The sequence below is a fragment of the Pecten maximus genome, chromosome 15 (assembly GCF_902652985.1).
Source record: "Pecten maximus chromosome 15, xPecMax1.1, whole genome shotgun sequence".
NCBI lineage: Eukaryota > Metazoa > Mollusca > Bivalvia > Pectinida > Pectinidae > Pecten > Pecten maximus.
The window spans coordinates 14,394,746-14,407,180 of record NC_047029.1 but is presented as its reverse complement, the minus strand read 5'-3'; the positions used below and the strand labels follow the sequence as shown (position 1 = coordinate 14,407,180).

Below are 12,435 nucleotides of genomic sequence, written 5' to 3'. Positions count from 1 at the left end.
AAAATTTCAAGATGAATTGAAGGATTTATAAACCATAGTACATAGACCAACTGTCGTCGGATCCGAAATGTACCCTCTTACTTTTCAATTGTGTTTTATTCTATACAATCACAAGCAACATGTGTTATATATCTACACTAAATTTATAAAATGATATACATGTATTGTTTTATTCCAATCTATGCATGTGAAATAAAATCATGATCTAAATCTAGGTCTAGTAAATTAAAAATATCATGTTGAGTTAAATCTAGACTATAGGCTAAAATCATGTACTAGGATTAGTATTATGAAAAGGAAATTTGAAATTAATTGGAGGAAATGGAAAGCCATTGTTGAAATGTAACAGTAGTACAAATAATATTATTAATACTGTATGCCCATCTTACATGTTTTTTTATTTATTAATGCTATCGCATGCTCGGACTTTTGCCTATTGTTCGAAAATGTAATGTTTTATTAATACTCAAATTATACAAGGAATTTTGAATATATTTCGGATATTTTAGCTATGGGACCTCTAACTTCCTTTTCTTTCCTACCTACACCCTTTCTCTCTCTCTCTTTCTCTCTTTATTTCTCTCTTTCTATGTTGTGTGTGTCTCTGTCTCCTACAATATTTAGTGTTACTATTTCAATTTAATACAGTTAATTTTTATCTCTTCAATGTTTGTCTACTGTATTATCCTGGTATGTATGGTGAATGGATGTAAAGGTGTATATGTTTGTGAGATATGTATGCACACACATAAAAAAGTTATAATTTAAAAAAGGAAAACTGTATATATGAAAGAGATATGTATGTTTCTTGATTGTGTAATATTACGTAGTGTTTATGTTACATGTTACTGTTGATATTATATAGCAATTTGGATATACATATATTTTTATATATAGCATTAATATTTTGGACAACTTATATGTACTTAAAAGTTCTTTAGCAATATAGTGACTATTATGTCATTTAATCAATTAACTATACCCAATATTATAAATCAATTGACTTTTGACAATTTCATATATACAATGTATTCCATAATACAGTAATGAAAAAAAAAAACCATTAATTGACAGTTTGGTTTTCTTCAGTATATATGTGTGTGAATGTGAAATGTGTGAATGTGAAGTGTGTGAATGTGATGTTTATTGCCTTGTAATCCAAAATGAAATGTCTTTGAAAATAAAAAAATTATAAAAAAAAAAAAAAAAGGATTAGTATTTTTGATAATACATTCAAAGTAATTTTAGTCATGTTTTTAAATGATGCAGGCCGGTCATGATAAAAATGAAACACAAGTGACATCAAATTCCTGTCATGGAGAAAGCTGATTTTATGAGTTGCTTCCATTCATGTACATGTACAAGTGAAAAAGAGAAAACACTGGTCAGTGATTAGTCACGGCACAGTGAACTTACCATTCATTGTGTTTCATTAAAATCACCCATCCATACCTGATACTCTTTGAATCAATAAGGGCTAAAACTAAATCTTAACACAGTAAACGTTTTCACACATGATTACATTTCACACCCCAGCTGGTAAGACAATTGGAGAACTCGATAAATCCCAAGTGTTCCGAGTGCAACTGTATCTAGAATTCCAAACTGAAATTTCCGATTTTATAAACAGGGAAAAGGACATTTCTTAAAAAATAATTTAGGGCGAATTTAAAACGGGGCAAATATGTTTTGTGTTGCTCAAGGGCGAAATAACCTGGGGCAAAAATTACCAGGTATACAGTATTTTACTGCTTTGAATTTTTCAACAGGATTTGCTTCATAATGGTTACTTGATTTTCATATTCCGTATGTCAAAATTGAAGGATTTTTCAAAGTTTTGTAATATTTCAAGGACTTTTTATTTCAGATGTATGAATTTAAGGATGTTATATTCAGTACAAGCCATGTCATTGTTAAAATTTGTAACTAACCATAATTTCTGTCTGAAGGTTGGTGACTGTTGCTAAGGCATCTCCTCCTCCTGCAGTGGATTCGGTGACTGCCTGCAGCTGCTGAATCTGGTTCTGAAGGTCAGATATCACCTTGATCTGCTCTGCGTGGGTCATGTTAGCGGTGTTTTTCAGACTTGTGACTTCATCTTCCCTTTCAGCCTCAGATTTTTCTAGCTGCTGTTGAAGATCCTGAAATCAAACAAAACCAACTTCTATATTATAGATGTCATATTAGCAATCAAGAATGATAGGACAATCGGTCATTATTGTGATAAATATTCCATATTTTAACATTTGTGATCCTATATGTTTTAATTATTTAAATACTTCAAACTAAATACTCTCTCCTTAATCCTTTTGACTAAAAATACTGTCAGTTTATACCTTGATATTTACATTCTGTGTGACAGTCTCCCATTACTCCTGTGTTAAACCAGATGGTATTGATCACCGTATAAATGCAGCCGAGATCACATGACGTCACTTCCGACAGCGTCAAAAAAATGTTTGGCAATGCGTTGCGGGTGAATCAAACCCAGCTGGGATTTCGACTTAGAACAATCGCGTAATTATGACGTCATTTTGGTGCTTTGTTGATCATAGTCACGCCGAGGCTTTGTATTACACATCAATTTGAGTGCAAACCAAGCACTACAATGAAATCGATTTCACATGTGCCGTTCTTTCAATTGAACAAACAGTGGAATAGCTGAACTTAAACCCCAGATTTGGCAAAGAGAAAGTGAAGTTTAACGTATCTTAATGTAAATATAACAATTAAACGCTTGTTAGATTGTATTTATTGTCAATATCAATGCAATCTGGGTGACAGATAAAATTGATATTGACAATAAATACAATCTAACAAGCGTTTAATTGTTAAATGAGTCTGAACTAAATCCTTCAACCATTTTATTTACCTCTGACCTTAAACAAGAACTTTTCCCTTGACAAGTCTGGCCTCTGACTTTAACTAGACCAGTCTTACCTCTTCCATCCTTTTTATTGCAAACTTCACCTTTGACATTAAACAAAACTACAAATCTTACTTGACAATTCTGACCTTTGACCTTTATGAATATTATCACCTTATTGTTATAGAACTTGACCCCTGACCTGAAAAGCTAGAACTCTTACCCTGACTAATCTGTCATGGTTGACATTGGCCTGTTGCATTTCCAGCCTCAGTTTCACATACTCCTCCTCTTTCTCTTCAACCTGTTGTAGTTGCGATTCGCTGAACTCTACTGCTTGTGTTAATTTCTCTTTCATGTCCTCAAACTCTGCATCCTTCTCTCTCTGGAGTACAGCCAGGTCACGTTTTGCTTCCTGTAACTCAGACTTCAGTTCTTGTATCTGGTTCTCGTCACCTTCCTGCTGCAGGAGTTGTAGCTCCCCTTGGAGTGAGTGCAACTGTTCCTCGCGCTCCGATAGTTGTGCAGATGTCTGTGACAGTTTCTCTTCCTTTTGCTGTAGCGTGGTGATAGCATCTGACAGCTTTGATGTGGCCTGTAAGTATTCCTCTTGTAGTATCTTGTACTCTTTTTCCTTAGTGGCCAAGTGTGCTGTAACCTCCCCTTCGGATGGCTCTCCATCAGCCTGTAAGCCTTCCAGTTTATCCTCCATCTCCATCAGGCTGTCATCCTTTTCCCGTAGGAGGCTGTTGAGTTCCTCCTCCCCACTTTTCATTGCGTTGAGTGCCTCACGAAGGATCAATATTTCCTCATCCTTCTCTTTAAGATCCTCTACACTCACCTCTAAATCTTTGAACATGTCAAGCTTTTGCTCCAGTTCTACAACCTTTCTCTCCATTGTCAGAGATTTTTCGTCTGAGGAAATCCCACTTGAGGTACTCTGAATTTTCTCTTCCAGACTTTTGTAGCTAGCAATCTCCTTTTCCAGGCTACGGACTTTCTCTTCCAGGATTTTGGTTGTTTCATTTTCCCTTTCCAAACTAAGTATTTTATTTTCCAGGGCTTTCATTGTCTCCACTTCCTTTTCCAAACTGGGATCTTTCTCTTCCAGGGCCTTTGCTTTCTCTTCTGTAGCACTACTTGTTGGAGGACTTTGATTTCTCTCCGAAGTCTCTGGAAGAATATGGTCCTCTATAACCTCATGGGGCTCAATCTCTGGCATACTTGTTTGGGGTACAAATCCAACTAAGTTACCCTGAGACACTCCACTCTCTTCTCCTAGCCTTTGCTGGCTTTCTTGGGATGGAAATTCCAAGGTGGCAGCTCTTGGTGTTTCTTTTTGACATATTTCTGAATCGAAAGACCTAGCACGGTGAAGATCCTGCTGGAGTTGAATGACTTCCTCCCGGAGACTGTCCAGCTCAGACTTAGTATCAGCAGTATCTTCCTGCCTCAGATTTGTTACTTCCTCTTGCAGCCTCTGAATCTCCTCATCCTTGGCCGTTGTTTCTTCATTTAGACCAGTTATCTCCCTTCTCAATTCAGTCACATCCTGCCTTTCTACTCCTTGGTGTTTGTCTTCAAGCCCTGCAATCTCCATTCTGAGCTCACTAATCTCATCCTCACTGGGTACAGAACTAAGCTCTTTCTTGAGCTCTTCAATCTCTTCCTTGTGTTGTAGTAACTCATCTTCCTTTCTCCTTTTAGTAGTTTCCAGCTCGTTTCTCAGTTCAACAATCTCTTCCATTTGAGAAGATATTTGAGCCTCGTATCTCAGTTTTGTAGCATCAATCTCATTTCTAAGCTCTTCAGCATCCTTCATTTGAGTAGATATTTGATCCTCAAATATTAGTCTTGTAGCCTCATTTTGCATTTTTGTAGCTTCGAGGTGTTCTATATGCTCTATGAGCTCTCTCTCTTTTCCCTGTGTAGTTTCTAGCCCCTCATTACCAATCACGTCTTTAATCTTCTTCAAGTCAACCAACTCTTTCTGAAGAGTCTGGATCTCGACATCCTTCTCTTTGATGAGAATATCTGGATCCACTAAACCAGCCTCCTCCAGTTTCCGCTGTAGATTCTCAGCTATCTTCAGATGCTCTTGGACAGCATCAAGTTGGTCCCTCAGTTTGACGATCTCTTGGTCCCTGTCTGTGATAATGGCTTCCTTTTCCCTCAGGAGTTCCTCAACTTCCTTTGGTAATTCTACATTGGAACCCTTTTCTTCAACTAGAGATTTCAAATCTGTTAGCAATGCCTCCTAGAATCAAACAGAAAAGTTAAGATATTATACGTGGTGGAACAGTTCACCTCACAGGACTGTCAACTTACAAGACAAATCCTGCATACATTGTCCCTATCAATCATTCCTAGTTTTTACCTTGATTTTTCAAAAATAAATCCATTATTTCTTATCCATAATTTCAAAATTCCAAATAGAATATCTAGTCCATCAACAACAGCATTTCGAAATAGGTTGTTTAAGTTAAAGGCATTAGTTTGCAAAAGGTGTTAATGAACTGCACAAAAAATCTCAAAAAAGTTAGCATGTCTGCATAATTAGAAAAGAGACTCGACCAATGTTTTTACCTGCTGTTCAATTTTCTCATTTAGAAGATACATCTCCTCTGCTTTCTCATCGATAACATTATCCCGTTCCTTCACCTCTCTTTGTAATCTTGTTATTTCCAGTTCAAGGGCAGTCTGCAGAAAATTACATTTGATACAGTTTTTACCAGTGAAATATAGATATAACTACCACTACTGAAGAAAGTTCATATTAAATATCCAATATATTATTATCTAAATTGACTACCATTGCTAAAATTTTGAACTAAATTTCATTTTTTATAAATCAATGGAAAAATTTGTGACTCAATATCATTTTCACCTCTGAATGGGGAATCAAGCCTCTTTTAAATCAAACTGCAGATAATTATATAATACAGACTAAAATTGTATTTTCAAACAGTTACTCATTATTTAAAAGTCACTGGGGTCATGAAAAAGGTTTAAAATAGGCAGGGTAGTTGAGGTATTAGAGTATATTTACTCTGGGACCTGAATTTTTCATTCAAGTTAATAGGGTCTTTGAATCAACAGAGTGACTTCATCCTCTGACGGTATACTTACAAGAGTACTAGGACTCTCTGATGATTTCTCCATGAGTTCTTTGTTGAGGAGGTCAATGTCTCGCTCTTTTTCCTCAAGCATAGACTGCACGAGATCAAAATCTTCTGATAGCTTGGTCTGCAACACAAGAATCACGAGTGTAACATAACAAAACATTTTTACAACTTGGAATACATACTGAGTTTTAACCTATTGATGTATTATTAATACTATAATACAAATACCGTACAAGACAGATAAAATATATTTCTATTAGATAATACTGCAAAAAGAAATATCTCTGAATCTAGATTTATCTCCCTTACCTGGAAATCATTAAGACTTTCCACCTCTGCATTAAGTGATTCTATCTGAACTGTCATTTGCTCGATCTGGCTCTCTTTTTCCTGGACAACGTCTTTCAACTGAGAGGGACTGCTGAGGTCAGTCTGCAGTCCAAAGAAACTATTTCATAAACTAGTATACCTTTCTTGAAATTTCAACAATTGATCTTTGTTTATTTGTGAATGATAAAGAACTAACCTTTAAACAACATTTATCCGACATCAAATTCAAAAGTGAATGAACTGTTTTCAAGCTATAACACTATCTCATAAAACAATTTTGTGAGAATTGTATGAATAAATATGTTTGACTGGCATCTCCTTGATACAGGAGTCATACCTTTAATTGACCTGGACAGATACTTATATCTCAATCATTTACATTCCATGATTTAATATAAAAGTTTACCTTTGCTCCAGATTTCTCTTTCAGATTAGAAATTTCAACTTGCTTTTGTTTAATTATTTCTGCCAACTCCAGGATTTTATTCTGGAAATATAAAATACATGTAAAGCTGTTATCTACAGTCAAAAAGTTGAGGGCACATACATGAAGACTATATGGATTGTATGTGAAGCTGTCTGTTAACCTCGAGTGACCTTGGTGAACTCACAGTATTATCAGCACCTTAAGAAATCATATTGGGTCAGTATTTAAAATGTGCTTTTAATACTTGGTAAAATTTGAGATTTTAAGTGACCCTGCGTCATTGTAGATAATTTAACATGGTACAGCTAGTGTCATTGTAGATAATTTAACATGGTACAGCTAGTGTCATTGTAGATAATTTAACATGGTACAGCTAGTGTCATTGTAGATAATTTAACATGGTACAGCTAGTGTCATTGTAGATAATTTAACATGGTACAGCTAGTGTCATTGTAGATAATTTAACATGGTACAGCTAGTGTCATGCACCCAGATTGAGTTTCCTCCATTTAACATACCTGATCAGTGTTATGTTGAGTTTCTATTTAACATACCTGATCAGTGTTATGTTGAGTTTCTATTTAACATACCTGATCAGTGTTATGTTGAGTTTCTATTTAACATACCTGATCAGTGTTATGTTGAGTTTCTATTTAACATACCTGATCAGTGTTATGTTGAGTTTCTATTTAACATACCTGATCAGTGTTATGTTGAGTTTCTATTTAACATACCTGATCAGTGTTATGTTGAGTTTCTATTTAACATACCTGATCAGTGTTATGTTGAGTTTCTAACTCTTGTCGCAGACAAACTATCTCCTCTTCTCGTTCCTCTAATTTGGACGTGGACTTCTGTAGCTCTACCCGGATCTCTTCAGTCTCCTCCCGATACTTCAGGGCAAATGAATCATGTATCTCCTGTTGGAGGTTCGTCTGTAGCAGGAATGGTGTAAAACACAATAGGTTATTTTGTATATATCAAAAAACATAAGGGGAGCTAATATCACACCAAAAACATAAAAGGAGGTGATATTATATTTAAACATAAAGGAAGCTAATATATTAAAAGAGAACAAGGACATAGTCGTCAAGATCTCCCACTAATGCAAATATTGTATTACATGAAGTTAAAGTGGGCAACCTGCATAACAACATGAAACACAATGACAAAGCATTTAGAATCATTACATGTATTTGTGTTCAGTCATCAAGTCCCTGTGATCATAATCAACATAATTAGTAACAAGTCTACCAAGAAAGTTTCATCAAAATCAGATCTTTCCTTCGAAAGATATTGTGCGCAAAGCAATCGGCCAATCAGGTCACAGCAGCCTCATTAAATATGTGCGGAATATGCCGATAAACTTGAGCAAAGGGTGTAGGTAATAGGTCTACCAAGCAAGTTTCATCAAAATCCGATCATTTCATCAAAGGAGATTGTGTGGAAAGCATATCCTGACAGCCGAAGCCATTTGGATATCCCCCATCTTTGTTGGACAGGGATAATGAGAAAGTAATGTAAAGTTATAATTGGTTCCTGATCTTTATCAATGATAATGATTTTTTTTCATCTTATCATTCTTATTTTACATCATCTAAATCTCATGAATATATCCGTGAATCACAATTTGTTGAAATCACTGCATGTACCTTTTCGCTGAATGAATCGGTCACCCCCGGAGCCTCAACGTCAGAACCGTCACCAGAGAAAGTAGATGCGTGAGATGCCCTCAGGAACTGAATATCGGTCTTGGATTGCTCCAACTCTGCTTGTTGACGATCGACTTCTGCTTGCTGCACAAAATTCAAAACAGGAGCAGTCAAAATCTACTGAGAGAGTCGTTAAACTACAATAGCAGTACTCCTGTACCCTTTCTAAGGCCTGAAATGCTTTATATGACCTTGTTACAAGTACTTTATTGATTTAACAAAGAATGACCAGAACTAAAATTATAAAGACTATCAATTGGCTAAAACTTGTAACAGAGACTACCAGGGTGACCAAACAGTACAGATACATACTTCCTCTCTAGGACAGAGACTACCAGGGTGACCAAACAGTACAGATACATACTTCCTCTCTAGGACAGAGACTACCACGGTGACCAAACAGTACAGATACATACTTCCTCTCTAGGACAGAGACTACCAGGGTGACCAAACAGTACAGATACATACTTCCTCTCTAGGACAGAGACAACCAGGGTGACCAAACAGTACCGATACATACTTCCTCTCTAGGACAGAGACTACCAGGGTGACCAAACAGTACAGATACATACTTCCTCTCTAGGACAGGGACTACCAGGGTGACCAAACAGTACAGATACATACTTCCTCTCTAGGACAGAGACCACCAGGGTGACCAAACAGTACAGATACATACTTCCTCTCTAGGACAGAGACTACCAGGGTGACCAAACAGTACAGATACATACTTCCTCTCTAGGACAGAGACTACCAGGGTGACCAAACAGTACAGATACATACTTCCTCTCTAGGACAGAGACCACCAGGGTGACCAAACAGTACAGATACATACTTCCTCTCTAGGACAGAGACTACCAGGGTGACCAAACAGTACAGATACATACTTCCTCTCTAGGACAGAGACAACCAGGGTGACCAAACAGTACCGATACATACTTCCTCTCTAGGACAGAGACTACCAGGGTGACCAAACAGTACAGATACATACTCCCTCTCTAGGACAGGGACTACCAGGGTGACCAAACAGTACAGATACATACTTCCTCTCTAGGACAGAGACTACCAGGGTGACCAAACAGTACAGATACATACTTCCTCTCTAGGACAGAGACAACCAGGGTGACCAAACAGTACAGATACATACTTCCTCTCTAGGACAGAGACTACCAGGGTGACCAAACAGTACAGATACATACTTCCTCTCTAGGACAGAGACTACCAGGGTGACCAAACAGTACAGATACATACTTCCTCTCTAGGACAGAAACTACCAGGGTGACCAAACAGTACAGATACATACTTCCTCTCTAGGACAGAGACTACCAGGGTGACCAAACAGTACAGACACATACTTCCTCTCTAGGACAGAGACTACCAGGGTGACCAAACAGTACAGATACATACTTCCTCTCTAGGACAGAGACTACCAGGGTGACCAAACAGTACAGATACATACTTCCTCTCTAGGACAGAGACTACCAGGGTGACCAAACAGTACAGATACATACTTCCTCTCTAGGACAGAGACCACCAGGGTGACCAAACAGTACAGATACTTACTTCCTCTCTAGGACAGAGACTACCGGGGTGACCAAACAGTACAGATACATACTTCCTCTCTAGGACAGAGACTACCGGGGTGACCAAACAGTACAGATACATACTTCCTCTCTAGGACAGAGACTACCAGGGTGACCAAACAGTACAGATACATACTTCCTCTCTAGGACAGGGAGTACCAGGGTGACCAAACAGTACAGATACATACTTCCTCTCTAGGACAGAGACTACCAGGGTGACCAAACAGTACAGATACATACTTCCTCTCTAGGACAGAGACCACCAGGGTGACCAAACAGTACAGATACATACTTCCTCTCTAGGACAGAGACTACCAGGGTGACCAAACAGTACAGATACATACTTCCTCTCTAGGACAGAGACTACCAGGGTGACCAAACAGTACAGATACATACTTCCTCTCTAGGACAGAGACTACCACGGTGACCAAACAGTACAGATACATACTTCCTCTCTAGGACAGAGACCACCAGGGTGACCAAACAGTACAGATACATACTTCCTCTCTAGGACAGAGACTACCAGGGTGACCAAACAGTACAGATACATACTTCCTCTCTAGGACAGAGACCACCAGGGTGACCAAACAGTACAGATACATACTTCCTCTCTAGGACAGAGACAACCTCAAAGACAGATCTCGTTGCGAAAAAAAACCCTACAATCTGGCTATTTCCTCTCCAGAACAGAGACATTCGGTAATGTCTCAAAGACAAATCTCATTGGGAAAAACAAAACTTACCAATCAAGCTTCTTTCTGTCCGGAACGGAGACAGAAACCTAGAAGGTAACCGAACTTACCAATCTGGCTATTTCATGTCCGGAACGGAGACAGAAACCTAGAAGGTAACCAAACTTACCAATCTGGCTTCTTTCTGTCCGGAATGGAGACAGAAACCTAGAAGGTAACCGAACTTACCAATCAAGCTTCTTTCTGTCCGGAACGGAGACAGAAACCTAGAAGGTAACCGAACTTACCAATCTGGCTATTTCATGTCCGGAACGGAGACAGAAACCTAGAAGGTAACCGAACTTACCAATCTGGCTTCTTTCTGTCTGGAACGAAGACAGAAACCTAGAAGGTAACCGAACTTACCAATCAAGCTTCTTTCTGTCTGGAACGGAGACAGAAACCTAGAAGGTAACCGAACTTACCAATCTGGCTATTTCATGTCCGGAACGGAGACAGAAACCTAGAAGGTAACCGAACTTACCAATCAAGCTTCTTTCTGTCCGGAATGGAGACAGAAACCTAGTAGGTAACCTAACTTACCAATCAAGCTTCTTTCTGTCCGGAACGGAGACAGAAACCTAGAAGGTAACCGAACTTACCAATCTGGCTTCTTTCTGTCCGGAATGGAGACAGAAACCTAGAAGGTAACCTAACTTACCAATCTGGCTATTTCATGTCCGGAACGGAGACGCTCAATCTCATAGTTGAGTTGTTCAATCTGACTATTTAAATGGTCTATCTCCTGGTTCTTCTCCATAATCAGACTCTGATTGAGGACAGGCATTGGTGTTGAGGCGATGTTATCCTGGAGGGATTTGATCTTCGTCTGTAAATAGGACATAGATACAGAGAATAGTGCTAATAAATCATAATGGCTGTTTGAAAACTCAAAATTTTACTGAATATTCCACTTCTCTAATTTATACATAATTAATAAAATTAGTTAAAAAAAAAATAAAAAATTCATGATCGTGTCAGGGAAAGTGTTCATATTAAGGAGAAAGTAATTTAAATATTTAATGTAATTGGCTGAATTGGGATATAAATACAGGCAAAATCCAAGATACACACTTGAAAATATTGAAAAAAATTTCAAATTCCTTTCACAGAGTCAATTTAATCACTGTGTAACTGTGTTACTTGACCAAAAGAACATATCTAAATGGTCAGTAATCTGACCACGGGTCAGTACTAATTACATAACTAAACCCTATCTACTGTCGATGATAACACCTACCATCATTTCCATGTTTTCATCCTGCAATTGTTCTATGACAGTGTCACGGTCAGGTTGACTCTTGACCTCCATCTGCTCAGTGGACTCGATGTGGTCTCTCAGTTGCTGTACAAAGCGCTCCTTACTGACAAGCTGGCCAGCCAAATCCTCGATCTGTTCTTTCTGCTCTTCCAACTAGATAAGATGATGGATATTTGTGGAATTGGATTGTGAAATGAAATTTGTCACAAACAACTACTTAAATCACATTATCACTTGCAAGAGAAGCCCTTTCTAGCAATACACCCTAATTTCTGTTCAGCTCAATTTCAAAATGACATTTGCATTTTTACCCAACTGCCAGTTCCCATGCAGACTCCACTAACTCTGTGTACTTCTGATGTTTGCCCCTGTAACTCACCTGTCTGTCACGAGACTCCACAAA

General features: G+C 38.0%; 1 protein-coding gene across 1 annotated transcript in view; it reads right to left on the bottom strand.

The window, feature by feature from the left end:
- LOC117343219 (A-kinase anchor protein 9-like) overlaps positions 1 to 12,435 on the bottom strand; it is a 48,360-nt gene extending 35,925 nt beyond the window's left edge. Inside the window, exons 1-11 of the mRNA XM_033905559.1 lie at positions 12,412 to 12,435; positions 12,012 to 12,185; positions 11,433 to 11,600; positions 8,401 to 8,544; positions 7,519 to 7,683; positions 6,728 to 6,808; positions 6,301 to 6,423; positions 5,996 to 6,112; positions 5,453 to 5,566; positions 3,090 to 5,123; positions 1,932 to 2,141 (exon numbers count right to left, since the gene is read on the bottom strand). Coding sequence (XP_033761450.1) covers positions 1,932 to 2,141; positions 3,090 to 5,123; positions 5,453 to 5,566; positions 5,996 to 6,112; positions 6,301 to 6,423; positions 6,728 to 6,808; positions 7,519 to 7,683; positions 8,401 to 8,544; positions 11,433 to 11,600; positions 12,012 to 12,083 — 3,228 coding nt within the window. The 5' untranslated portion in view covers positions 12,084 to 12,185; positions 12,412 to 12,435. The remainder of the gene's footprint in view (positions 1 to 1,931; positions 2,142 to 3,089; positions 5,124 to 5,452; positions 5,567 to 5,995; positions 6,113 to 6,300; positions 6,424 to 6,727; positions 6,809 to 7,518; positions 7,684 to 8,400; positions 8,545 to 11,432; positions 11,601 to 12,011; positions 12,186 to 12,411) is intronic.